The sequence below is a fragment of the Pan troglodytes genome, chromosome 8, assembly GCF_028858775.2.
Source record: "Pan troglodytes isolate AG18354 chromosome 8, NHGRI_mPanTro3-v2.0_pri, whole genome shotgun sequence".
Taxonomy (NCBI): domain Eukaryota; kingdom Metazoa; phylum Chordata; class Mammalia; order Primates; family Hominidae; genus Pan; species Pan troglodytes.
This window is the reverse complement of record NC_072406.2, coordinates 109,756,677-109,782,348: the sequence shown is the minus strand read 5'-3', so window position 1 is coordinate 109,782,348 and position 25,672 is coordinate 109,756,677. Positions and strand designations below refer to the sequence as shown.

At 44.2% G+C, this 25,672-nt stretch overlaps 1 protein-coding gene across 1 annotated transcript in view; it reads right to left on the bottom strand.

The window, feature by feature from the left end:
- The window catches only part of PI4K2A (phosphatidylinositol 4-kinase type 2 alpha), a 34,983-nt gene extending 11,819 nt beyond the window's left edge, over window positions 1-23,164 (bottom strand). Inside the window, exons 1-5 of the mRNA XM_507965.6 lie at window positions 22,657-23,164; window positions 12,754-12,954; window positions 7,482-7,613; window positions 6,924-7,077; window positions 1,255-1,316 (exon numbers count right to left, since the gene is read on the bottom strand). Coding sequence (XP_507965.2) covers window positions 1,255-1,316; window positions 6,924-7,077; window positions 7,482-7,613; window positions 12,754-12,954; window positions 22,657-23,091 — 984 coding nt within the window. The 5' untranslated portion in view covers window positions 23,092-23,164. The remainder of the gene's footprint in view (window positions 1-1,254; window positions 1,317-6,923; window positions 7,078-7,481; window positions 7,614-12,753; window positions 12,955-22,656) is intronic.
- Between the last annotated feature and the right edge of the window lie 2,508 nt (window positions 23,165-25,672).

Genomic DNA, 25,672 nt, shown 5'->3' with positions numbered 1-25,672 from the left:
GCCTGAATCTGAATCCCCTGAGATACCTTACTAAATGTGCAGAATCCTGAGTTTTACTCCAGACCTGATGAATCAGTTTCTAAGGGAAAGGCCTGAAGAATCTGTGTACTATTTTAAATAACTCTTCAGAAGATTCAGGCACAAAATTTGAGAGCCACTATTAGAGAAAGTAAAAAAGTTATAAGGAATGAAAACCCCACCCTGGGCCACATAGCAAGACCTCATCTCTACAAAAAATTAAACAACTTTTGCGCCTGTAGTCCCAGCTACTCAGGAGGCTGAGGTGAGAGGACTGCTTTGAGCCCAGGAGTCCAAGGCTGCTGTGAGCTAGGATAGCACCACTGCACTCCAGCCTGCGCAACAGAGCAAGACCCTGTCTCTTTTTTTTTTTTTAATTTTTGAGACAGAGTCTTGCTCTGTCGTCTGGGCTGGAATGCAATGGTGTGATCTTGGCTCACTGCAACCTCAGCCTCCCAGGTTCAAGCCATTCTCGAGTCTCAGCCTCCCGAGTAGCTAGGAATACAAGCTCCCGCCATCATGCCCAGCTAATTTTTGCATTTTTAGTAGAGACGGGGTTTCACCATGTCGGCCAGGCTGGAACTCCTGACCTCAGGTGATCCTCCCACCTCGGCCTCCCAAAGTGCTGGGATTACAGGTGTGAGTCACCATGCCCGGCCAACCCTGTTTCTTAAAAAAAAAAAAAAAAGAAAGAAAAGAAAAAAGAAATAAAACCAATCTCACTCTCCCCCAGGCAGTCTTCTGCTAATTTTGTAAAACATGTAGACTGAACAGTGATAGAGAAGTATGGTGGAGGATAAAAGGAATGAGAAAGGAAAGAAAGTTGCAGGAGCAGCTTTTTCTAAACTTATGTTCTGTGGACTTGCGGTCTGTTGTGAGAAAAGTGGCTCATGGTTTAAAAGGGGTAGAAATCAAATTTAAATAGGTTTGTTTAACGTAGTACTTCTCAGACCTTTACTATGCTACTGTGCAATATGAAGCTCAAAGAACAGAGTACATAATATGTTCCAAATTTACTTGACCCTTTCTTCATGCTATTCCTATTAACATGTGTCAGTAGGATGTCCTTGAAACACATATTGAGAAAAACTTTACCAAATATTAACCTATTAATTTTAAACATATGTGCCCCCCGATTCTTCTGAACTTGTATGAACTACATCTCTGACCACTTTATGTGTTTCTATATTATGCAAATACTCTTCATTCTCTTTAAGATTTATCTCAGTCTCTTACCCGAGAGCTAGAACTATCCATTGGACAGTCATATTTAATCAGCCAGTTGTCATTGCCTCGATCTGTGAACAGAAATATAAAGTTAGCAGAAAAAGGGGGGATGATTTTCCATTTTTGTAATGGTGGACTAGGTATTCTGGACACTCGGACTAACGCTTCTACTGAGAATGACTACAAATGCTGGATAAAATATTTTTAGATCTCTTTTAAGGTACTGGAGATTTTAATAAGACCACAAAGGATTTAAGAGTGAAGATATGGGAGAGAAAGGAAATCCATGGGAGGACGTGGAGCCCAGCACTGTGGCTTCTTTTCCCCTAGAGCACCTGCCAATTTGGAAAGAGCTGGCTAAGAGCTTGAGAGGTAGAACAATTATAAGAGCCTTGTGGAGCTAGAGAGACAAAAACAATAATCCAGTGACTGATCGGGGTAAGGGACCCTCGTATATCATCTATGCTTTGGGTTACGACCTGAAGCACTACACCTTGGAAATACACTAAGCTCCCCTCAACACCTGAAATTAAAGTGATACTGGATTGCTATTGCCCTAGATGCTTGCCAAAAGAAATCTTCCTCCAGACGGGATTTACAATGACATCTTAGGCCTTCATACAGCTCTACGATTTCTGATAGGCAGTATTTGACAATGAAAAACAACCAGGTATACAAAGAAACAAGATGACTGGAATAAAAGAGAAACAACTGAAAATTAAAACAGATCTGTAGGGGCTCCAAACAGTAAAAATATACAGACTTTAAAATGTTCACAACAAAATCCTTAATATATTTAAAAAGATAAAAGTCAAGATTAAGAATATCAGCAGAGGCTGTACCTGAAATCCCAGCATTTTGGGAGGCTGAGGAGGCAGAGAATCACTTGAGGCCAGGAGTTCAAGACCAGCCTGGGCAAAATAGCGAGACCCCATGTCTAAACAAATTGTAAATAAGATTAGCCAGGTGTGGTGGTACGTGCCTATAGTCCCAACTACTTGGGAGGCTGAGGCAGGATAGCTTGAGCCAAGTGTTGGAGGCTGCTGCAATGAGCTATGATCATACCACTGTACTCTAGCATGGGCAACAGAGTGAGACCCTGCCTCAAAAAAAAAAAAAAATCAAACCTGAATTTGATCAAGCCTTTAAACTCAAGCAGTAAATTTACAGGAAACACAGAGAACTGGGGATGCCAAATCCACAATGTGGAACTTCTATAGGGCAAATATCCAGTTTCTTCAACAAATAAAAGGCAAGGGAAAAAAAAAGATGTGAAACTTTCCCTAAATTGAAGACATTTAAGAAACATATTAACCTGGCCAGTCACAGTGGCTCATGCCTGTAATCTCAGCATTTTGGGAGGCTGAGGTGGGAGGACTGCTTGAGCCCAGGAGTTTAAGACCAGCCTGGGCAACATAGTGAGATCCCATCTCCAAAAAAAAAACAGAAAAGAAAGATATTAACCAAATGTAATATGTGGACCTTTATATCATAATTTCGACAAGCCAATTATAAAAATCTTTTTTTATGAAACAACTGGGGTAATCCGAACACTGATGGGACATTAAATACTGATTATACTGAAAAAAAAAAAAAAGTCTTTATCTCTTCAAGAACATATGGAGGTATCTATGGATGCTATAAAATGATGTCTCAGATTTGCTTTAAAATAATCCAGCAGTGGCCGGGCGCGGTGGCTCACGCCTGTAATCCCAGCACTTTGGGAGGCCGAGGTGGGCAGATCACGAGGTCAGGAGATCGAGACCATCCTGGCTAACACGGTGAAACCCCGTCTCTACTAAAAATACAAAAAATTAGCCGGTCATGGTGGTGGGCGCCTGTAGTCCCAGCTACTTGGGAGGCTGAGGTAGGAGAATGGTGTGAACCCGGGAGGTGGAGCTTGCAGTGAACCGAGATTGGGCCACTGCACTCCAGCCTGGGCAACAGAGTGAGACTCCGTCTCCAAAAAAAATAAAATAAAAATAAATTTTAAAAAATCCAGCAGTTCCAGTCAAAGCCTTAGTTGAAAAAAAAAAAAAATCCAGCAGGGATGGGGGTAGCAGGAAGTGAGACCTTACATAATAACTGCACAAGTACATGGGGTTTATTATACCAGTCTCTCTACTTTTGTGTATTTTGAAATTTTCCTACTAACCAGCTAAAAAACTATTTTAAGTAAACTATGGGTCAGAGAAGAAATGAACAATGGAAATTAGAAAATACAGTCTCCATCTATAAACTGAGAGGATAAAAAAATTTCAGTATATTTTATAATGATTGATTATGGTGAAAAAAAAACACTTGTAAGATACACCTAAACTATGCTTAAGATGAAATTAAAGTCTGAAGTGCATATATTAGAAAAGAAGAGCCCGGGCTCGATGGCTCACACCTGTAATCCCAGCACTTTGGGAGGCCAAGGCAGGCAGATCACGAGGTCAGGAGTTCAAGACCAGCCTGACCAATATGGTGAAACCCTGTCTCTACTAAAAATACAAAAATCAACCGGGTGTGGTGGCATGCACCTGTAGTCCCAGCTACTCGGGAGGCTGAGGCAGGAGAATCACTTGAACCTGGGAAGTGGAGGTTGCAGTGAGCCAAGATCACACCACTGCAATCCAGCCTGGGTGACAGAGTGAGACTCCATCTCAAAAAAAAAAAGAAAAGAAAAGGAAGGGAAAGGAGAAAAGGTAAAAATCAATACTCTAAGAGAGAGGATTCTGGGAAGATGGTGGAGTAGGAAACAACAGAAATCTGTCTCCCCACGTGGACAACAATTGTAGTGGCAAAAATCTGTCTGATGTAATTATTTTGGAGCTCTGGAGTCTATGGAGGGCCTGCAACTTGCAGGGGAAAGCCTGGACAGTAAATTGTGGTTAATTTCATTCAATTTTGGCTCTTAGCCCCACAAGCAGCTACCCATCCCCCACCCTTCAGCCACATGGCAGCCAGATGTGCACAAGTTCCAGGAGCAGCTTGCAAATAGCTTGAGGGTGCCAAGGTGGGCAAAAAGGACCCTAACATCATAATGGTGAAAGATTGCAAGCTTTTCCTCTAAAATCAAGAACAGTGAAAAGATGCCTGCTTTTACTTCTATTCAACATAGTACTGGAAGTCTTAGAGCACTGAAGCAAGAAAAAAGAAATAAAAAGCACCCAAATTGGAAAAAAAAAAAAAGAGGGAAAATTATGTCTGTTCATAGATATGATTGTGTAGGTGCATAACCCTAAAATTTCCACACAAAAAAATAACTACTAGAACTAATAATTCAGGAAAGTAGCAGCATACAAAGTCAATCCACAAAAAAATCAGTTGCAAGCCAGGCGCAGTCGTTCACACCTGTAATCCCAGCACTTTGAGAGGCTGAGGTAGGAGGATTGCTTGAGCCCAGGAATTCGAGACCAGTCTGGGCAACGCAGTGAGACCTCATCTCTACAAAGAATTTAAAAACTAGCCAGGCGTGGTCCTCACACCTGTAGTCCCAGCTACTTGGGTGGCAGAGGTAGGAAGATCACTTGAGCCCAGGAGTCCGAGGCTGTAGTGAGCTATGATTGTGCTACTGCACTTCAGCCTGGACAATAGAGCATAACTCTGTATCTTTAAAAAATAAAACTAAAGGCAAGAGATTGAGAGAAAATATTTGCAAATTATATATCTGATACGGGATTAATAGCCAGATATACAGAGAACTTTAAACAAATGTATAGAGAACTCAACAATAACAACCAAAAAAAATTCAAAAATAGGCAAAGGACTTAAATAGACAGCTCCAAAGAAAATATATGATTGGCCAATCAGCACATAAGAAGATGCTTAACATCACTAATCATTAAGGAAATGCAAATCAAAACTATAAGATAACATCTTACACCCATTAGGATGGTTACTATCAAAACAACAGAAAACATTCAGCAGAATGCAGATTAAATATGAAAAGGAAAAAACAGAAAACAGTAAGTGCTGGCGAGAAATTGGAAGGAACCCTCATGTGCTGTTGGTGGGAATGTAAAATGGCACAGCTGCTGTGGAAAACAGTATGGTGGTTCCTCAAAAAATTAAAAATAGAATTACCATATATGATCCAATAATTCCACTTCTGGATATATACTCAAAAAAACTGAAAGCAGGGTCTTGAAGAGATATTTGTACACCCATGTTCATAGTAGCATTGTTCGTAATAGCTAAAATGCAGAAGCAACCCAAGTGTTCACTGAAAGATAAATGGATAGACAAAATGTGGTATACACATAAAATGGATCAGTATTTATCCTTAAAAAGGAAGGAAATTCTGATATATACTACATCATAGATGTACCTTGAGAATGTTATGCTAAGTGAATAAGCGAATCACCAAAAGACAAATACTGTACTATTCCACTTACATGAGGTACTTAGAGTAGTCAAAATCATAGAAACAGAAAACAGAATGATTGTTGCCAGGGACGTGGGGAGGGGGAATGAAGAGTTACTGTTTAATGAGTATAGAGCTTCAGTTTTACAAGATGAAAAGAGTTCTGGAGGCCAGGCATGGTGGCTCACACCTGTAATCCCAGCACTTTGGGACACTGAGATGGGTGGATCACCTGAGGTCAGTTCAAGACCAGCCTGGCCAACATGGTGAAACTCCATCTCTATAAAAACACAAAAATTAGCCATGCATGATGGCGGGTGTCTGTAATCCCAGCTACTCAGAAGGCTGAGGTGAGAAAATCACTTGAACCCAGGAGGCAGGGGTTGCAGTGAGCTGAGATCGCACCATTGCACTCCAGCCTAGGTGACAGAGCAAGACTCGGTCTCAACAACAACAAAAAAGAGCTCTGGAGATGGATGGTGGTGACAGTTGCACAACAATATGAATGTATTTCATACTACTTTAAAATGGTTAAGATAATAAATTTTATGTTACATGCATTTTACTATGATTAAAATATCAGACAAAATATAGCTCCAATAAGGTGACTTTAGAGACTTTTTTTTTTTTTTTGGAAACAGAGTCTTGCTCTGTCACCCAGGTTAGAGTGCAGTGGTGCAATTCTGACTCACTGCAACCTCTGCCTCCCAGGTTCAAGCGATTCTCCCACCTCAGCCTCCTGAATAGCTGGGACTACAGGTGCGCACCACCACACCCGGCTAATTTTTGTATTTTTAGTAGAGACAGGGTTTCACCATGTTGTCCAGGCTGGTCTAGAACTCCCGGCCTCAAATGATCTGTCCACCTTGGCCTCCCAAAGTGCTGGGAGTACACGCATGAGCCACCACATCCAGCCTGAATTTAAAGACTTTTGTCCTCAATACATGTACATTTTACCAGGTTAGTTGAATTTAAATTGCACTGAAAAAAAATTTTTTTTAAATATCAATGATCTAAACATCTACCTCAAGAAGATAGAGGAAGACAAAACTGTCCTGTTACAGGTCTTGAGGCTACAAGAACGACTAGGGATCAAGGATAAGAGTACTCTTCACAGTGCTTTGGAAGAGTTAAGTGTCTTCTGTCTGGAACCAGGAAAGAGTGTAAGATAAAATGCAAATACTAACTCCAGGCCTCACCACTTCTGAAAACTACACATGATGTGTCTGGACAAGGTACTCTGACTCCCAAGCCCTGCAAGCCTCCAGGCCTCCCCATGCCTCAAGACAGTCTGGCACAGGGCATGGGACCACCTGCAGCTGCTCACCAGTGTTGCGGATGATGTAATCCAGCACCACCAACCGCTCAAACTGGAGCAGTAGTTGCCGGTTAGTGTTCTCAGGAAGAGGTTCTGCTTCAAAACGCCGCAGCCAATAGTCTGCATCTTTGTAGCCTTCAACAAAGAGCTGGAATGAACCAACCTGGAACCAAGAGGAAGGAACAAAGGTTTTTCCCTACTGCCCAAATCCAAAGACCTTTGGAGTATATGCCAGATACCCATTAAGGCCCTATGGAGTTTGTATCAGAGAAGGAAAACTTTTCAAGATCTTTACTTCCTCATTTCTTGCAAGTACAGGAGAAAAGAGATGTAACAGTGATCATCCATCCAAATTAAAGAACCTATCCAAATGAACCAGAGGAGTAAAGTGAAAAGTTAGGTCTCAACTTTTCAAACCTTAGCCACTTGACAGAAATGAGGAAGACAGGATCCTCAGGGCAGGTTATTCACGTGCCCATATTTGAGTTGTAGGCACCTTGCTTCACCACTTGGATGACTATGTCACTATAAATCATGACCCTTGATAAGCCAGAGGTGCGTCTATACCTTTGGTGGTAGCCCGATGCGGTTAAACCGCTGTCCAACTTTTGGCACTTTCTCTAGCGCAAGCCGCTTGCCCCTGGACTTCACTCGGTCAATGGCACTATAGTTGAAGGTCTCACTGGCCAGGTATACTACCTACAGTGAAAGAGAAGAGATACTAAGGTTAGAGTCAAGTTTAAGGAACCAGAAGACTATGGCAGAGAATAAATAGCTTGATGTTCACAAATCCTATTCCTCTTCCAGGGCACAGAAAGAATACATTTCTCAGCCTTCCCAGCAACTAGGAGAGGGAAGATAACTAGTTTGGGCCAATGAAATAATGACAAAATTATGTATGTACAACACTTCCACTGCTGGCAACTAAAATCTCCAACAATCCTTAATTCACATTCTCCAGTCTGTGCAGCTAGGAAAGAAGGGCTGGGAAATAGCAGAGCCACACCATGGAAGAACCTTGGATACCTTGTAACTACATGAGTGATGTGGTATCTAGGAGAGCTGCCTATCTGGCATGAGTCTGAGATGTAATCAAGAAATACACTCCTGGCCAGGCATGGTGGCTCACGCCTGTAAACCCAGCACTCTGAGAGGCCGAGGTGGGCAGATCACTTGAGGTCAGGAGTTCGAGACCAGCCTGGCCAACATGGTTAAACCCCGTCTCTACTAAAAATACAAAAATTAGCCAGGCATGGTGGTGCACGTCTGTAATCCTAGATACTTCGGAGGCTGAGGTGGGAGGATGGCTTGAACCTTGGAGGCAGAGGTTGCAGTGAGCCAAGATCGCACCACTGCACATTCTATCCTGGGTGACAGAGGGAGACTCTGTCCCAAAAAAAATATGAAAAAAAAGAAATACAATCCAATTGTATTAAACCACTTAGATTTAAGGGTTGTTACAGCAGCTAGTATGAAGTACAAGGATTAACACTGTCATCGACTGGGTTAGATTAGGCCAAATGCCCATCTTCTTTCCAGAGACAAACAAGTTGCAATTTACTCTGTACCCCTTCATTTCCTTTTGAAAAAAAAATTTTTTTTTTTTTTTTTTTTGAGACAGAGTCTCACTCTGTTGCCCAGGCTGGAGTGCAGTGGCGCAGTCTCAGCTCACTGCAACCTCCAAGTCCCGCATTCAAGCAATTCTCATGCCTCAGCCTCCCAAGTAGCTGGGATTACAGGTGTGTGCCACCACTCCTGGCTAATTTTTGTATTTTTAGTAGAGAGAGGGTTTCACCATGTTGGCCAGGCTGGTCTTGAACTCCTGACCTCAGGTGATCCTCCTACCTCGGCCTCCCAAAGTGCTGGGATTACAGGCATGAGCCACTGTGCCCGGGCCCTTTTGAATTTTTTTACTTTGTGAAATTATTCGTATTCAAAACACAAACATTAAAATTGGTTTTCATTTTAATTAACTGCTATTTTTATGTATAGGCTATACACTGTAATCCTGGCTGCCTCTGAGGAAGGAAACTGAATGGCCAGGAGATAGGGGTAGCAGGGAGTCTGAATTACTTTTCTCTGTTTACCCTATGTGCCTTCTGATTTTTGTACTAGATGCATGCATTACTTATTCTAAAAAAAATTTTTATGAGCCATCAATATTATACTTGATTTAAGTCAAATTGCAGTGACGTAATTGTAATCCACATATGCATCTATTGTCACACTTATCACATTGTCTTGTAATTATCCATTTGTATATCTAACTCCTCCTTTAAAATGAATGAGATTTGAGGAAGCGGAGAACATCTTATTTATATTAGCATCCACAGCACCTAACACAGTAGCCGGCATATGCTCATTAAATATTTATTAAGTGAATGAAGAATGAGTTACAAGCTTCTTTCAGAGACAGCAACAAGTGAGTTTTAGCATATAAATACCTAAAATCAAACTTATAAGAAAGGTATTTTCCTAAGCCTTGTAAAATTTATTACAAATAACTATTTTTTTCCCATGAACCTGAGAGGCAAAATAACTGCCTCTCATCTATCGCTCCATGCTACCATCTAGTATTAATAGACTACCTAAAATGGATGTGCATGGTACTGTAGTAGGCACTCCCTGCCTTACAAATCAGAAAACTCAGGCATAGGAATGAAGGAAAAAGAGCTTTCCTAAGGCTACCTTGCCAGTGTCCACAGTGAAACTCCTGGCTCTCTCAAGCCCCCCTTTTGCCCCCATCATATTTATTTTCTATCATTCTTCCTAATAAACCACTTTTTCCCCATGACTAATGAAACTATCATAACCTGAAACCTCATAGGAGCAGAGAGCAGAGACAGCCAGTGAGTGAGAATTAGAGCCTTACCATTTGAAGTTCCAATGCAATGTGAACCTTGTTTCTATAATGACAGATGCTCTGATCAACTGGATAGAGTCCTGTCACAAGAGTTGGGGAGACAGGGAGAGGAGTCCTCTTACTATTCTCCAGCAGCTATATGTTAAGCTTCCAAAGTTCTGTCTCATCTCAGTCTAATGGAAGACAAGTATTTTTTTTTTTTTGAGACGGAGTCTCGCTCTGTTGCCCAGGATAGAGTGTGGTGGCACAATCTCAGCTCACTGCAACCTCTGCCTTCCAGGTTCAAGCGATTCTCCTGCCTCAGCCTCCCAAGTAGCTGGGATTACAGGCACGCACCACCATGCTCAGCTAAGTTCTGTATTTTTAGTAGAGACAGGGTTTCACCATGTTGGCCAGGCCGGTCTCGAACTCCTGACCTGAGGTGATCCACCCACTTAGGCCTCCCAAAATGCTGGGATTACAGGCGTGAGCCAATGAGCCCAGCCAAGACAAGTATTTTTGTTGTTGCTGACTTTCTGACGCAAAAGATCCTCAGGCCTCGTGAAGGTTCTCTAACAGGGAAAGAGGAAGACCAAAGATAGGGACGAAAGGGATTGTGGGGGTGACACTAACGATTAGAATAGCTGGTAAAAATATCACAGGCTAACATATGGAGGGTTTACGTTGTGCCTGGCACTCACTCAGCTATGTGCTTCATATAGGCTGTCTTGTGTAATATTGATGGCCACTCTAGAAAGTAGGAACTATTTATATCCCTATTTTTACAGTAAGGAAACTGAGCCTAGGGAGGTTACATGACTTGCCCAAGTGTTACACAAATCAAAAACTGCAGAGCAAGAATTCAAACTCAAGTCCTCTGATTCTTGGGCACACAGTCCAGAAGCACCAACAGAGCAGGCAGGCATAGAGCCAGACACGGTCTGCTATTTGCCTAGTAAAGGAAGAAAACTACAGAGTGATAAGCAAGGAGAATGTAAAAGTTTCTAGAGTCTAAGAGGAGCCTAGTAGAAGCATTTCAGGTTAGGAGACTTAAGAACATTAATTATCATACAAGATGTTCAAAGCATGCTGTAAAACTATCTGCACAGAGAGGGAAAAGTAAGGCATAAAGAGAAGGAATGAGCTGTACAAAGCCAGGCAGTGAATTAGATGTGAAATGGGAACTAGAAGCCTGGTCAAACATTTTCTCGCTAGACCTGAAGTTGGGAGAACTTTGGTATTGTTTCTCATGATTTCATATTCATTTACTGACTCAGCTGGTACTTCATGAATGCTTACTATAAATATAGTATTTTGCTAGGTGCTGAGAATGAGAGAGGAAATCTTGAGAAGTGGTCTCTGACTTCTATAACTTACAAACTAGTTGGCTAATTGTTTGGAGTTTAGTAGCAAAGGAGCAGACATGGTTAAATATCCACAATAGTCACATTTTCCACTCAAACGGAAGGGAAGTTTCTACTGCTGATCAATCTCTTTGCTCATAGAATCTGCTATCTAAACCTGAGAAGACATCTTTAAGGCTGGGTGTGGTGACTCACACTTGTAATCCCAGCACTTTGGGAGGCCAAGGCAGGAGGATAGCTTGAGCCCAGGAGTTCAAGACCAGCCTGGGCAAAACAGGGAGACCTTGTCTCTACAAAAAATTTAAAAAAAAAAAATTAGCCAGGCATGGTGGCACATGCCCGTAGTCCCAACCTGAGAGGCTGAGGTGGGAGGACTGCTTGAGCCTGGGAGGTCAAGGCTGCAGTGAGTTGTGATTGTGCCACTGCACCCCAGCCTGGGCAACAGAGCAAGACCCTGTCTCTAAAAATAAGAAAGAAAAGAAAACTTTAAGCAGAGGGATTTTAATCTAGAGACATGCTCCCTGGGGTGTCAACAGATAGACTGCAACGTTTATGAACCATTGCCCTAAAATTATACACAAAACAATAATTGCAAATATATGTACTTTTTCTGGAAAGGGGGTCTATAGGTTTCATCAGATTCTCAAAGAGTTATTTACTAAATAACTAAATAAATTTAGTTTTAGTTATTTAGTAAATAACTAAATAAACTAGCATAGACTAGTTAAGACTAAGCACGGAGCCAGGATTGTTTAGATGACTTAGCAGCCTCAGGGCATCAGATGAGAGTTCCACCTAAGTTGTTACTAAACCCCAGGTAGCCACGTACTCAGTGAATGATGTGTCCGGACATGTTCATATGCTGACCAGTAGATTCCTTCCCCTCATAACCTTTGGTGAGTTTCATGGAATACCTTGTAGTGCAGGGGTTCTTAGCCTGGTGTCAGTAAACTCCCTCAAATTGTATGCAATCAATTCTGTATTCAAGCATATTGGTGGGGGTGGGGGTTGGGGGAGACCTCAGCTATGTCTATAACACATACAAGATGTGTATGAATCCATTCTGAGTGTGAGTCTGCCTAGATCTGGCACCCCTATTTTGATGTGTTCAGACAAGTCCCAAAATTCTACAGCATAAAGATAAGTTAGAAATATTCCATGTCAGTTCCCTATAGGGTTCAGGCCAGACCATTGTTCTAACCCTCAGCCTGTCCTAAAGTCTTCCTTGTCAGACCCTGCAGAAGTGCTTAGCTGTCATCAGCCAGTCCTAGACTGTATCGAAATGCTGGGATGGCTCAGAAGTCTGAGAGTAAGCCACAAAGTCACTAGGTTTCTAACTAGCTTGGGGTTAGCTGGGATTCAAAGACCAAGGGAGCCATAAACATGCAGTAGAAGTTTGTGAATTTCCTAAAATTGTATGCAAAAATTGTGTGTGTATCCTTCAAAAGATAGCCTTCATCAGGTGATCAAATCATAAGCCTAATCCTGCCATCCTCCCGAAAAAAGATCGAGAACCCAGACTTAGGGTATAAATGACCCCACTGGACCCAAGGTCCCACTAACATGTAGCAGGGCTTAGGCCCCAGGAAAACTGTGGCCAGGCAGTAAGGCTTCCTGGAGATGGGTCACTGACCTTTGTACGGGGAACAATGTTGAGTTCCAGTTTTTGGTCCACCAGGCTGGCCCCTGCTTCTGAGAGATAGCCCTGGTTAAGGACAAGGCAGTCACGGCCAAAGCAGCAGGGACAGCACAGCTTCTGCAGCCACTTGGTCCACTTAGGATTAAGATGCCCATAGGGCTCTTCATTCTTGGGTTTGAAGACAGCAATGATCCTCTACAGAGACAAAAGAAAAAGAGGATGTTAAATCCGAGTTGACCAAAATAGCCCACAGACCAAGTCAGCAGGAATCTGGAAAGAAATGACAGGGCATAGGCAGACAATTCCTACTTACAGTTGGACTCAGGTTTCTCCCAGTTGGTAAGGGGAAGACACCAGCTCGTGTGTGCAGCTAAGAGACCCACTGCTAGAAAGGGTTGTGGCCAAAGAACATCTTAAGTCCTCTCTTTCTTCCTTGCTCCTTTATCCCTCTTCTCCATCTCTTTTCCCTCATATAAGTACCTACCTCTAACTTTGTGCTTCAAACAAACAAGGTAAATGGATTGCTACATTTCTAGGAGCAAGACACAGAAGCAGGCCAGGTACAAGGGCTCATGCCTGTAATCCCAGCACTTTGGGAGGCCAAGGCGGGTGGATCATTTGAGGCCAGGAGTTTGAGACCAGCCTGGCCAACATGGCAAAACCCTGTCTCTACTAAAAATACAAAAAGCAGCTGGGCGCAGTGGTGCACGCCTGTAATTCCAGTTACTTCAGAGGCTGAGGCATGAGAATCACTTGAACCCATGGGGCGGAGGTTGCAGTGAGCCTAGATTGCCCACACTGCATTCCTCACCCTGGGCGACCAAACGAGACCCTGTCTCACACACACACACAAAAAAAAAGGTACAGAAGCCAATTCAGTGGTAGATCTTGAGTCACTGGCAGCATCTAATGCCAATATGATACTGCTTCCTGCCCTCCAGAAAGATACAATATCCTAATGCACATATCGAGGGCTCTAAAGTAATCTTTCCCCCCAAAAAATGAGGAATTAACTTATCACAGGTTATATGTTCTCTTTTTTTGCATGCACCCCTGCCCTATTTATCCTACGGGATCTTTCTGTATGTGGTATGCCAGAAATTTAACATCATAAACTCTAATTTCCGAAGTTACATTATGCACACTGCTGTTCTGCACCAATTACAGAAAGACTAAAAACTTTACCAACTGGAAGGAAGTAAAGAAGGTATTATGGGCCGGGCATGGTGGCTCACGCTTGTAATCCCAGCACTTTGGGAGGCCAAGGTGGGCAGATAACCTGAGGTCAAGAGTTCAAGACCAGCCTGGCCAACATGGTGAAACCCTGTCTCTACTAAAAATACAAAAATTAGCTGGGCATGGTGGCATGCACCTGTAATCCCAGCTACCCGGGAGGCTGAGGCAGGAGAATCACTTGAACTCAGGAGGCGGAGGTTGCAGTGAGCTGAGATCACGCCACTGCACTCCAGCCTGGGTGACAAGACCAAGCCTCTGTCTCAAAAAAAAAAAAAAAAAAAAAAAAAACAAAAAAAAACTATTATGGAATGAGGTTAAGGAAATTCCTTCATCAATGATGAAGAGATTTCCTCTCGCAGCCTTATTATCCAAAGAGAAAAATCACAGCAGGAAAAAGACTCTGCTACTTGGTTAGAATGAAGCTCTCTTAAGTAATTCTGATAGGCAAGAAACCAGGACATGAGATGCCACACAGATTAAATCCATCTTCTATAGCAGACAGTAACTTAATCTTCTAAGGTCTTTGGAAATATGGGATGCCTAGAAACTATGGCCCTCCCTCCTGAGTGTTTTCTTCAACAGGCCAGTCAGCCCTCTGAGGTTGTTTTACATTCATCTAATTCCCTCCAGTACCCAAACTGGTAATTAAAAGGAAAAAAGCAAATATGCTATCCAAGTGACTCATCCTCATATCATATGACTCTCCTTGTCCCCTCACCCCACAGCCTACTCAAGCTAGTCTGGGTCATAAGATATTTTCCTGTGGGTGTCACTTCCTGAATGGCAGGTCACAGCAGACAACATACACCCATCTGCTTTTACCAACTCAGTACTCATATTAGGAACTGGCTAGGTCCATGTCGCTAACAATAACTGGTCGATCTTGAAGCCAGCTCCTTTAAAAATGCCTTCCAAGGATTTGAGAGGACAAGAAAAATACAGAACTCCTCCTTCTCCCTCCAAAAAGAATCAATTTGTTCTTAAAGACAAACTAACTTATTTACTGGCAAATGCAAAATGCATATATTCACATCATAAGTCTTCAGAATTACTTTCTGATGCAAAGCAGCTAGCTAGAGGCCTCAGCAGTCTTCTCTGTCTCTGCTCCCCTGGAACCCCAGCCTCTGAATAACAAAGCAGCAGTAGCAACAGGCTCACAACTCAGAGAATGACTGATGAGTCCACTGTAACCCTCCGGACCCTGGACAGGGAAACCAAAAGGCAACTTGAAGCATGTCCCAGAACGCAACAGTCAGTTCAACTGAGGCACATTATGGAGTTCAGTAAGCTGGTCCTCAATGAAAGGGAGGCCAAGACACTCCTACTACTACTGGGGGCTGAAAAATACCAGGGCTGAGGTCAACTGGTAAATACTTCTACTTAAAGACAGAAAAAGTTGGGCATGGTGGCTCATGCCTATAAGCCCAGCACTTTCAGAGGATGAGGCAGGATTGCCTGAGGCCTGGAGTTTGAGACCAGTTTAGGCAATACCACAAGACTCTGTCACTAATTTTTAAAAATTAGCCGGGAATCATGCCTGTAATCCCAGCACTTTGGGAGGCCAAGGAGGGCAGATCACCTGAGGTCAGGAGTTCGAGACCAGCCTGACCAACATGGAGAAACCCCATCTCTACTAAAAATACAAAATTAGCCAGGCATGGTGGCACATGCCTGTAGTCCCAGCTACTCGGGAGGCGAGGCAGGAGAATCGCTTGAACCTGGGAGGTGGAGGTCGCAGTGAGCCGAGATCATGCCATTGCACTCCAGCCTGGGCAATGAGCGAAATACCATCTCAAAAAAAAAAAAAAAAATTAGCTAAGTGTGGTGGTATGCACCTGTAGTCCCAGCTACTCGGCGGGGAGAATCCCTTGTGCCTAGGAGATCAAGGCTGCAGTGAGCTAGGAGCATGCCACTGCACTGTAGCCTGGGTGACAGAGCAAGACCCCATCTCTAAAAAAGAAAAATTAAACAACAACAAAAAAAAAAGCAAGCAGAACTTGAAGGCCAAGATTGCAGTCAAGTGTCATTTAAAGACTGACCTCTCAAACATCTTGATTTCCTTCTACCATAAGGAGAATAAGAAGCATTTCAATGACTCCAAAAGCATGAGTAATTATGGTTATGCAATAGTACAGGGGTTTCATTAAAGAATACTGCCTGGACTAGATCAATGAGGGAATGTTAGAGTATGAAGAATGGAGGAACAAAAGGGCATTCAGACAGAAGGGGAGACAAGTGCCTTTCAGGACTAAGTGTAGGCCTCAGTTCAATTCAATTATGTTAGCATTTGCTCAGGACCTAGCCTGTGGAGAACGATGTGCAAGCATTCTGCAGGCATTTGGTGGCTTTCCTAGACAGAGAGGTAAAATACCCTCTGGCCTAATTTCCAATGTTCACTTCATAAAATCAACTATGCTACTGAATAATCAAGAATACTCTTCTCATTCATGGAGAACAAACTCTAAAACCACTCAAATTGGAAAGACACCCACCAGTATTTAGCTGGAAAAGAAAATGACTACTGCCTAATTTTTCCTCACCATCCACTCTCTTCTTCAATATTTTGTGGTTTTTTTTCTCTTAATAGATTTTCAATTCCTTTATTATATCTAGGAGAGAGCTTCAGTTTGATGCCAATATTATAAAAACAACTTTTCTTAACACCCATTTATTAATCTCACCTTTTAACAAAGGAGGGGTGAGATACAGATAGCTTAAGCAGTAGCAGTCCATGAAGTTGGGAATAAAAACCAAATCACACAAGAAAGCAAGAGGCCATGCACCAGCTGGTGTCAGAACCCACAACCAATTACTGGAACCTGAGCCCAGCGCAGTGGCTCACACTTATAATCCCAGCACTTGGGAGGCCAAGGCAGGTGGATCATTTGAGGTCAGGAGTTCAAGATCAGCCTGGCCAACATGGTGAAACCCCATCTCCACACACACAAAAAAAAAAATAGAAAAAATTAGCCGGGCATGGTGGCATGCACCTGTAGTACCAGCTACTCAGGAGGCTGAGGCGGGAGAATCGCTTGAACCCAGGAGGTGGAAGTTGCAGTGAGCCAAGATCACACCACTGCACTCCAGCCTGGGCAACAGAGCTAGACCCCCCTCTCAAAACAAACAACAACAAAAAATTACTGGAACCTGGAACCCAGCGGGGTTCCTGTATCTAATCAGCAATGACAAGGAGGAGGGTGTCATGCTATGCTAAAAGAGGTCCTTTCTCCAAGAACCTAAAATGTCAGACAGTTCAAGCATATCATTCACATCGCACAGTGAAATATACAGAAATTACCTTTTATAAAAGTCTTCTTTTAAAGTTTCATAAACATTAAGTGGATAGTTCTCAAACGTTTTGGTCTCAAAAAGTTTAAACTCTTAAAAATTAGGCTGGGTGTGGTGGCTCATGCCTGTAATCCCAGTACTTTGGGAGGCCAAATCGGGTGGATCACCTGAGATCAGGAGTTTGAGATCAGCCTGGTCAACATGGTGAAATCCTGTCTCTACTAAAAATACGAAAATTAGCCGGGCATGGTGGTGGGCGCACCTGTAATCCCAGCTACTTGGGAGGCTGAAGCAGGAGAATTGCTTGAACCCAGGAGGCAGAGGTTGCAGTGAGTTGAGATCATGCCTGATCTAGCCTGAGCGACAGAGTGAGGCTCCATCTCAAAAAAAAAAAAAAAAAAATTATTAAGGACTCCAAAAAGCATTTGTTAATGTGGGTAAAGGCTATATCTCATATCTTAGTATTCAATCTGTTTCAATATCACACATCATGTAGTCTCTGGAAATCTCCACTCTCCACTCCTAAGTAAATGAGAATGAAAAAGGCAAATAAAGTCTTAGAATTATGATGAAAATAATTTTGACCTGTGGACCCCAAAAAGGAACTCCCAGAGGTCAAGATCCCTGGGCCACACTCTAAGAACTGCTGTATTCGATGGTATAGGTTGGAGGAAAATAGTAGTCCTTGATTTAGCTATTTAGGTAGAGAAGCCTTATTTACAAGTTCATTCTTACAAAAGGAAGGGAAGGGCTTGTTGAAATATATAAAACCATCCAGGCATGGTGGCTCATACCTGTAATCCCAACACTGGGAGGCCAAGGCTGCAATGAGCCAAGGTTGTGCCACTGCACTCCAGCCTGGGCGACAGGGTGAGAAACTGTCTCAAAAATATATATATAATAAAATATAATAAAATTATTTTACTAAAAAGTTAAGAGGCAGTCAAGTTTGTCATACATGTAGGTCTCGAGATTTTAAGCATCATCTACCAACCTTTTTTTTTTTTTTTTTTTTTTTTTTTGAGATGGAGTCTTGCTGTCTCGCCCAGGCTGGAGAGCAGTGGCACGATCTTGGCTCACTGCAAGCTCCGCCTCCCGGGTTCACACCATTCTCCTACCTCAGCCTCCGGAGTAGCTGGGACTACAGGTGCCCGCCACCACGCCCGGCTAATTTTTTGTATTTCTAGTAGAGACGGGGTTTCACCATGTTAACCAGGATGGTCTCGATCTCCTGACCTTGTGATCCGCCTGCTTCAGCCTCCCAAAGTGCTGGGATTACAGGCGTGAACCACTGCGCCCCATCTACCAACTCTTATAGCCTTATTCGATGCCATGTACCCCAAGAACCCTAATTCAGCAGTTAGTAGGAATGTTTTTAAAAATCTGATTGAGCTGCCCCAACTAAGTGCCAGGAACTACGTCAGGGCTTTCATGTGTGATATGTCATTTAATCCTCTTAACCTAGTGAGTCACATGCTGTCCTATGATTCTTGGCAATGTGAAAATCTAGTATTACTCCACGCAAAAGAGAAAAAGCTCAAAAAATCCTTTTGCAGTTGAGTGAGCATGAGACCTGAAGCACAAGGAGGTAAGTGAGGGGGGTAATGTGTATACTCTCCCCATGACTTCTAGCATTTTCCATCTGTTCTTGGACCCCACTGAGACAGAAACCATCCAAAATTGAGAAATGGGACCAGGGCTGTTATCTTCAAGAATCTTTCAGACTGTCTAAGATCCAAAAGTGGCTGTCGCAGAAAGTGCTGGTTCTCCCAATCTCTGTTCCCCCTTGTTCCGTAGACACAAGACCCATGATTTTTACCTGGGCGAAAAAAGAAAAAAGACTATAGTTCCCAGCCACTACTACAGCTAAGTTTTAGACAATGGGATGTAAGTAGAAGAGTCTCCTACAACTTCTACGAAGTGCCTTAAAGGATGGGGGCATATTCACCCTCTCCCTTTCCTTCTTCCAAATGGCTGAAAAGCAGACAAGATGTTTGCAGCTTGAGTGGCCATCTTGGACCATGGAGTAGAAGCCATATCCTAAAGATGGCTGATCAGCTGGCAGGAAGAACCCTATGTCTCCAATAAAGTGAAATGTCATGCCAGCCCTGAGCATGCCTGAGCAGCTAGCCTATAGACTTCTTTTACATGAGGTGTAAATGAACCTTTTTTCAAGTCATCATTATTTTAAAATATCTGTCACATATAGTCAAATTCAATACTAACCAATATAGTAGCTGAGAAGAGAATTTAGAAATTCTTTTCTTTTGTTTTGTTTTTGAGACAGAGTCTCACTCTGTCACCCAGGCTGGAGTGCAGTGGTACGATCTCGGCAGATCTCGGCTCACTGCAACCTCCACCTCTCAGGCTCAAGCAATTCTCCTGCTTCAGCCTCCCGAGTAGCTGGGATTACAAGTGCCTGCCACAGTGCTCGGCTAATTTTTGTATTTTTAGTAGAGATGGGGTTTCACCATGTTGACCAGGCTGGTCTCGAACTCCTGACCTCCAGTGATGCGCCTGCCTCGGCCTCCCAAAGTGCTGGGAGTACAGGCGTGAGCCACCGCACCTGGCCAGAATATGGAAATTCTGATGACTGACTCTGAGGGAGCAAAGGATAGCGGTGAGAACATGAACTCCACAGCCAACCCGCCTTGGCCCAATCCTGCCTCTACCACTTACTAGGTGTGAGACCTTGGAAAAATTTGTTATACCATGGGCTTGTGTTGTCACCTGCGGGGATAATAACAGTACCTACCTCCAAGGGTGGTTATAAAGATTAAGTGAGTTATTATTTGTAAAGCACTTAAAGGAATATAGTAAATGCTATGTAAGTATTTGTTTAATAAAGTAAATACATTTGGAGGAGAGCCAAAGATGACAATTCCAACTACAGTAAGTCTGTGGGCCAGTCTAACCCACCACAAGCATTTAGAAAGTGCCCTTTGTTCTAAATCACATTTTCTTCACTGGAAGCAGTATGAGTACATCAAAAGTTTTGTCAGGGCATCTGTGTTTGGACTTCCCCTATGAGAAAGGATAGTGGCCGGGAAATTTTAGAGACTGGAATCCCTAAATCACCAAGTAACATACCTATGGTCTGTCCTTCTCTGTGGCCTATGTACTGAGATGGTAGTACTTTACCTGCCAGGTAGAATTAAGAGATCGTATTACTTCCATCTGTCAAAGCACCAGCTCACTTCTCAGCTGACCTAACCCACTTCCAATGCAGCTCTAACAGTGTCATGAAAGAAAAACAAAAATATTCCTCCTTCTCCTGTACCTATCAAAGATAATCTTAGCCCCTTCTTACATTTGCCAACAAACTAAAAATACCCTCTGCCCACAAAAAAAGGACAGGCATGGTGGGTCACACCTGTAATCCCAGCACTTTGGGAGGCTGAGGCAAGAGGATGATTGCTTGAAGCCAGGAGTCTGAGACCAACCAGGGCAACATGGCGAGACTCTTGTCTCTACGAAAAATAATTTTTAGCCGGGTGTGGTGGTGCGTGCCTGTAGTCCCAGCTACTCGGAAGCTGAGTGGGAGGACCTTGAGCCCGGGATGTCAAGGCTGCAGTGAGCAGTGAGATTGCACCACCGCACTCCAGCCTGGGTGTCAGAGTGAGAACTTCTCTGAAAGAAAGAAAGACGAGAAAGACGAGAAAGAGAGAATGAATGAAAGAAAGAAAGAAAAAGAAAGAAAGAAAGAAAGAGAAAGAAAGAAAGGAAAGAAAGAAAGAAAGAGAAAGCAAGCAAGCAAGCCTCTGGCTGACATTTAAACCTCAGGGCACTCACATTTCTTTGCTTCTAGAAATGATGGTTCCCACTTGAGCTTGCAAGCTCTTTTATTTAAGAAACTTGGAGGCCGGGCGCGGTGGCACGCCTGTAATCCCAGCGCTTTGGGAGGCCGAGGTGGGCAGATCACAAGGTCAAGAGATCGAGACCATCCTGGCCAACATGGTGAAACCTCGTCTCTACTAAAAATACAAAAATTAGCTGGGTGTGGTGGTGCACGCCTGTAGTCCCAGCCACTCAGGAGGCTGAGGCAGGAGAATTGCTTGAACCTGGGAGGCGGAGGCTGCAGTGAGCTGAGATCGCGCCACTGCACTCCAGCCCGGCGACAGAGCAAGACTCTGTCTCAAAAAAAAAAGAAAAAGAAAAAGAAACTTCGAAAGACTTATTACTTGCAAAGCTTTCCCCAACTCAGTTTATGTAAACTGAGAAACTGAGTTCATGGCAGAATTGTTCTCTAATTCTTGATTAATTCAGGGACAACTCAAACTCTGAGTGAATAACTAGATAATTCAATGAGCCGAACCAAGAGCTACAAGTAACAGCCCGTCCTGGCCACTCAGGACTCCTATTAAAACAGCACCCTGGCCATCTAAAGAGTTCACACAGGAGAGATGTCAGGGAAAATCTGAGGAAACTTTGACACCCATAATTTAAATAACAATACATCTTTCCAATGACCCATTGCAGCATACCTGAAAATTTCCCTGAAACTTCCCTGAAAACAGGGAAGACTTGGTATTTCTTAAATTCTGCAGTTCTCAAAAGGATAAAGGTCACTTCTCAGATACCCTGGTCACTCCATGCCCCATCCTATAACCATCCCCCTTTATATACAGGCAGGGGACAAAATAAAGGTCGGCAAACGCTCTGCCTTAGTTGAAAAGCAGGCTGTTGATAGCCCTGGGAGAGAAATGAAAGAAAAAGTAGCTGATGGCCCCATGTTTCTAAAACTCCAAGTTCTATCTAAACTTTGGAGCCGTCAAAAAGTATTTGAACCCTTTCCCAGAAGTGAGCAATACCCAGGGCAGATGAAACTGGTGAGTCCGCCCATTCTTTCTTCAACGTCTGTTAATAAGAGCTGGGACGGTGGCAGGGGACATCCCCCACAACATAGAAGGCTGGAACTGAATTCTCAGATCCCCTGATAGGTCACCCATCCTCCTCCGTGAACAGCGACACACTGGTTCGGTCGGTCCAAAAAGAGAGAACAGGCCTAAAGCCCCAAATCTGCAAGTCGGCGGCCGAATAGCTGTCCCAGTAGTGTGAAGCTAAGTACCCTACTAGAAAGCAGTCTCTGTCCAGCGGCGGATTGCCCCACCACACCGCTGAGCCCCCGGCCCGTATCTGGTCAATTTCCTCTTTTCATTTTCCGCTCACTCCTCCCCCACCAAGTAGGTTCTGATTTATTTCTCCATTCCGCAGAGCGTCCCCAGCTCCAGTCCTCAGTGGCATCCCTAAATCCTGCCAGGGGCTGGTACTGTGAAGTTTCTCCCTTCTCCCTCTGGCTGTGCGAAGCCCCCAACTCCCCAGGAGCGCCGCCGGTCCTCAGCCCGCGGCAGCGGTCCCCACCCCCGCACTCACCCCCTGAGGGTCCTTGACGAAGTAGCTTCCGCTGGAGCCCTGGTAGATGCGCTCGGGAAAGATGCAGCGCTCGATGGCCAGCTCGGCCTGCCGCACCACCGCCTCGAACTCGGGATCCTCCGGGAACTCGTTCCGCTCGCGGTGGGCCTGAGCGGCGTGGGCTGCCGCTGCGGCCTGAGCGGCCAGAGCCTGGGCCTGCGCCGCCACGGTTTGGGTCTGGCCCTGGGCCGCCGCGCCCCGGGCCCGATCCAGCAGTGGCTGCCGCTCGCGGTCGTGGCCCGGCGAGCCCGGCGGAGAGGGGCCCGAGCCGGCCGCCGCCGCCACTCGGACCGCGCCCCCGGGCACCTGCGGAAAGTGAGCGCCCGAGCCCGACGGGAAGGTGTAGTCCGGGGGTTGGGCCCGCTCGGGGGACACTAGTGGGCTCGTCTCGTCCATCCCTCAGACAGCCGGCTCCGGGACCCGGCGCGCTCCACACCACTGCGCTCGCGGCCGCGACCAATCCGTGACATCCCCCAGGCCCCGGCCGGCCAACCAGGTCGCGACGCCTCCTTGGCCCCGCCTCTAACCTGCCCTGTTTACTTGGCTACGAATAGGCACGGCCCCTCGCGCGCGAACAGTAGCCAATCAGAACCTGCTCCTACGCAATCGCTGCCTCCGCATTTTTCTCCCCGTCACCTTCTGTGAAGACTGCGCATGCTCCAGGACCCAACCTTGGGTCAGACACGCCCCCTGCCCCTACTATACCAGCGCCACGCTTAGCTTCCAATTGGCTTACTGGACTTGGGCGCTTTCAAAACAGCAACTATCCTGTCAGTCACTCATTGAGTGCCTACTCTGAACCGGCTGTGAGATTGGAGGAATCTCATCTATGTATCCTCATTCATTCAGTCAGGCACTCATTCATTAATTGAGCACGTACTATGTTCTAAGTGCTAGGGAGACAGCAGTGAAGCAAAGAAACAAAGCTGCTGCTCTACCTCGATGAAACGTTTTTTTTGGGGCGGGGGGTTTGTTTTTTGGGTTTTTTTTTTTTTTGAGACAGAGTGATCAGTCTCCAAAAAAAAAAACGACAGAGGTCGGGTGATCTGCCCACCTCGACCTCCCAAAGTGCTGGGATTACAGGTGTGAGCCACTGCGCTTGGCCTGCAAGTAGGTTTTTAAAGGAAAAGAGGCAGTTCCTAACTTGTTTACCAAGAATTTACATTAAAATAACAAGTTACAGATTGGCTATACATTGTACTTTGTATCCCAAATTCGTATCTCAGTTGACCTAACATACTTCCAATGTAGATGTAACAATGTCATGTTACACTTCAAGTTCGCAGGAACTTGAAGGTAATGGGTGAAGTAGCCAGTCAGGATAAAATGTCTTAACAATTGCCTCCAGGTTTTCCTAGGAAGCCCTGAAGATTTCTTTTTAAAATATTATTATTTTTTTTTTAGAGTTAGGTTATCTCTATGTTGCCTGGGCTGGTCTTGAACTCCTGGCCTCAGGCGATCCTCCTGCCTCAGTCTCCCAGAGTGCTGGGGGATTACAGGTGTGAACCACCCACAGTGCGGCCAAAAAATAAAAAAATTTTAAAAGAAAAAAACCCGCTGGGCACAGTGACTCACGCCTGTAATCCCAGCACTTTGGGAGGCTGAGGAAGGCGGATCACCTGAGGTCGGGAGTTCAAGACCAGCCTGACCAACATGAAGAAACCGTCTCTACTAAAACTACAAAATTAGCCGGGCATGGTGGCACATGCCTATAATCTCAGCTACTCGGGAGGCTGAGGCAGGAGAATTGCTTGAACCCAGGAGGCAGAGGTTGCAGTGAGAAACTCTGTCAAGAAAGAAAGAAAGAAAAAGAGAGAGAGAGAAAGAGAAAGAAAGGAAGGGAGAGGGAGAGGGGGAGGAAGAAATAAACAAAAGAAAGGGAAGGAAAGAAAGGAAAGAAAGAAAGAAAGAAAGAAACCATTGCCCCAGAGTGTGGGTGTGGAAGGCATGACTGAAGTCCCATACTCATGTCTTTGAGCCAATAAACTATGCATACATCACACAGAGCTCAGACTGCTCTAAGCTATCTTTCCTTCTCAACCTTATAGGAATTCAAGGCCAGCCTGGGCAACATAGCAAGACTCCATCTATTTTTTAAAAATTAATTTTTTTAAGGAGTTCCTAGGAAAACCCAGGGGCAATTGTTAAGACATTTTATTCCTGACTCGCTGCCTCACCCATTATCTTCAAGTTCCTGTGAAGATACAAACTTGTGATACAAAGAATAATGCATAGCCAATTAATATCTTACACTGTGCCTGGCCCAGCTGCTCAATGCTTATTTGTTAATTGAAGAAAAATATGGTCCCGTGAGCCTAAGAAGTTCTTACCACGAGGTAAGAGTCCATCGCTTTTATTCACACTGTAAAATCTCAGTGTCTAGACACAGTAGGTGCTCAGTACATTATTATTCATGAGAAAGGGAAGGAAGATAGAGTCCCTGCCCTCAAGCTGAAGGCATGTGGCTTTCTGAGGCAGTAGGAGAAAAAAAAGCAAGATGAGCTCAAAACTCCATAACAGTTCACCAATTAACTGAGGCAGGCTGCAGGCTCAGCAAAGGCTTTATTTTTTTTCTCATTTTTTTTTTTTTCAACCAGAATGCTCAAGGATCAAGAAAAGGCTTTAAGTGGGTCATGTGCTATGAGCTGAGTCTTAAAGAAAGAGTAATTAGATTGCTGGAAAAAAAGGAGACAGGAAAAAAATGTTACACCAAGCAGGAGTTACCTGAGTAAAAGAGGAAGGCTAGGGCATATAGGGAACAGAGAGCAACCTTCTTGATTCGAGGGGAAGCAGAGTTAAACTGGGTTACCAAGGGCCTGGAAAGTAGAACAGAACGAGACCAGCCTGGGCAACATGGTGAAACCCCGTCTCTACTAAAAATACAAAAATTAGCCGGGCTTGGTGGCACATGCCTGTAATCCCAGCTACTCGGGAGGCTGAGGCAGGAGAATTGCTTGAACCCGGGAGGAGGAGGTTG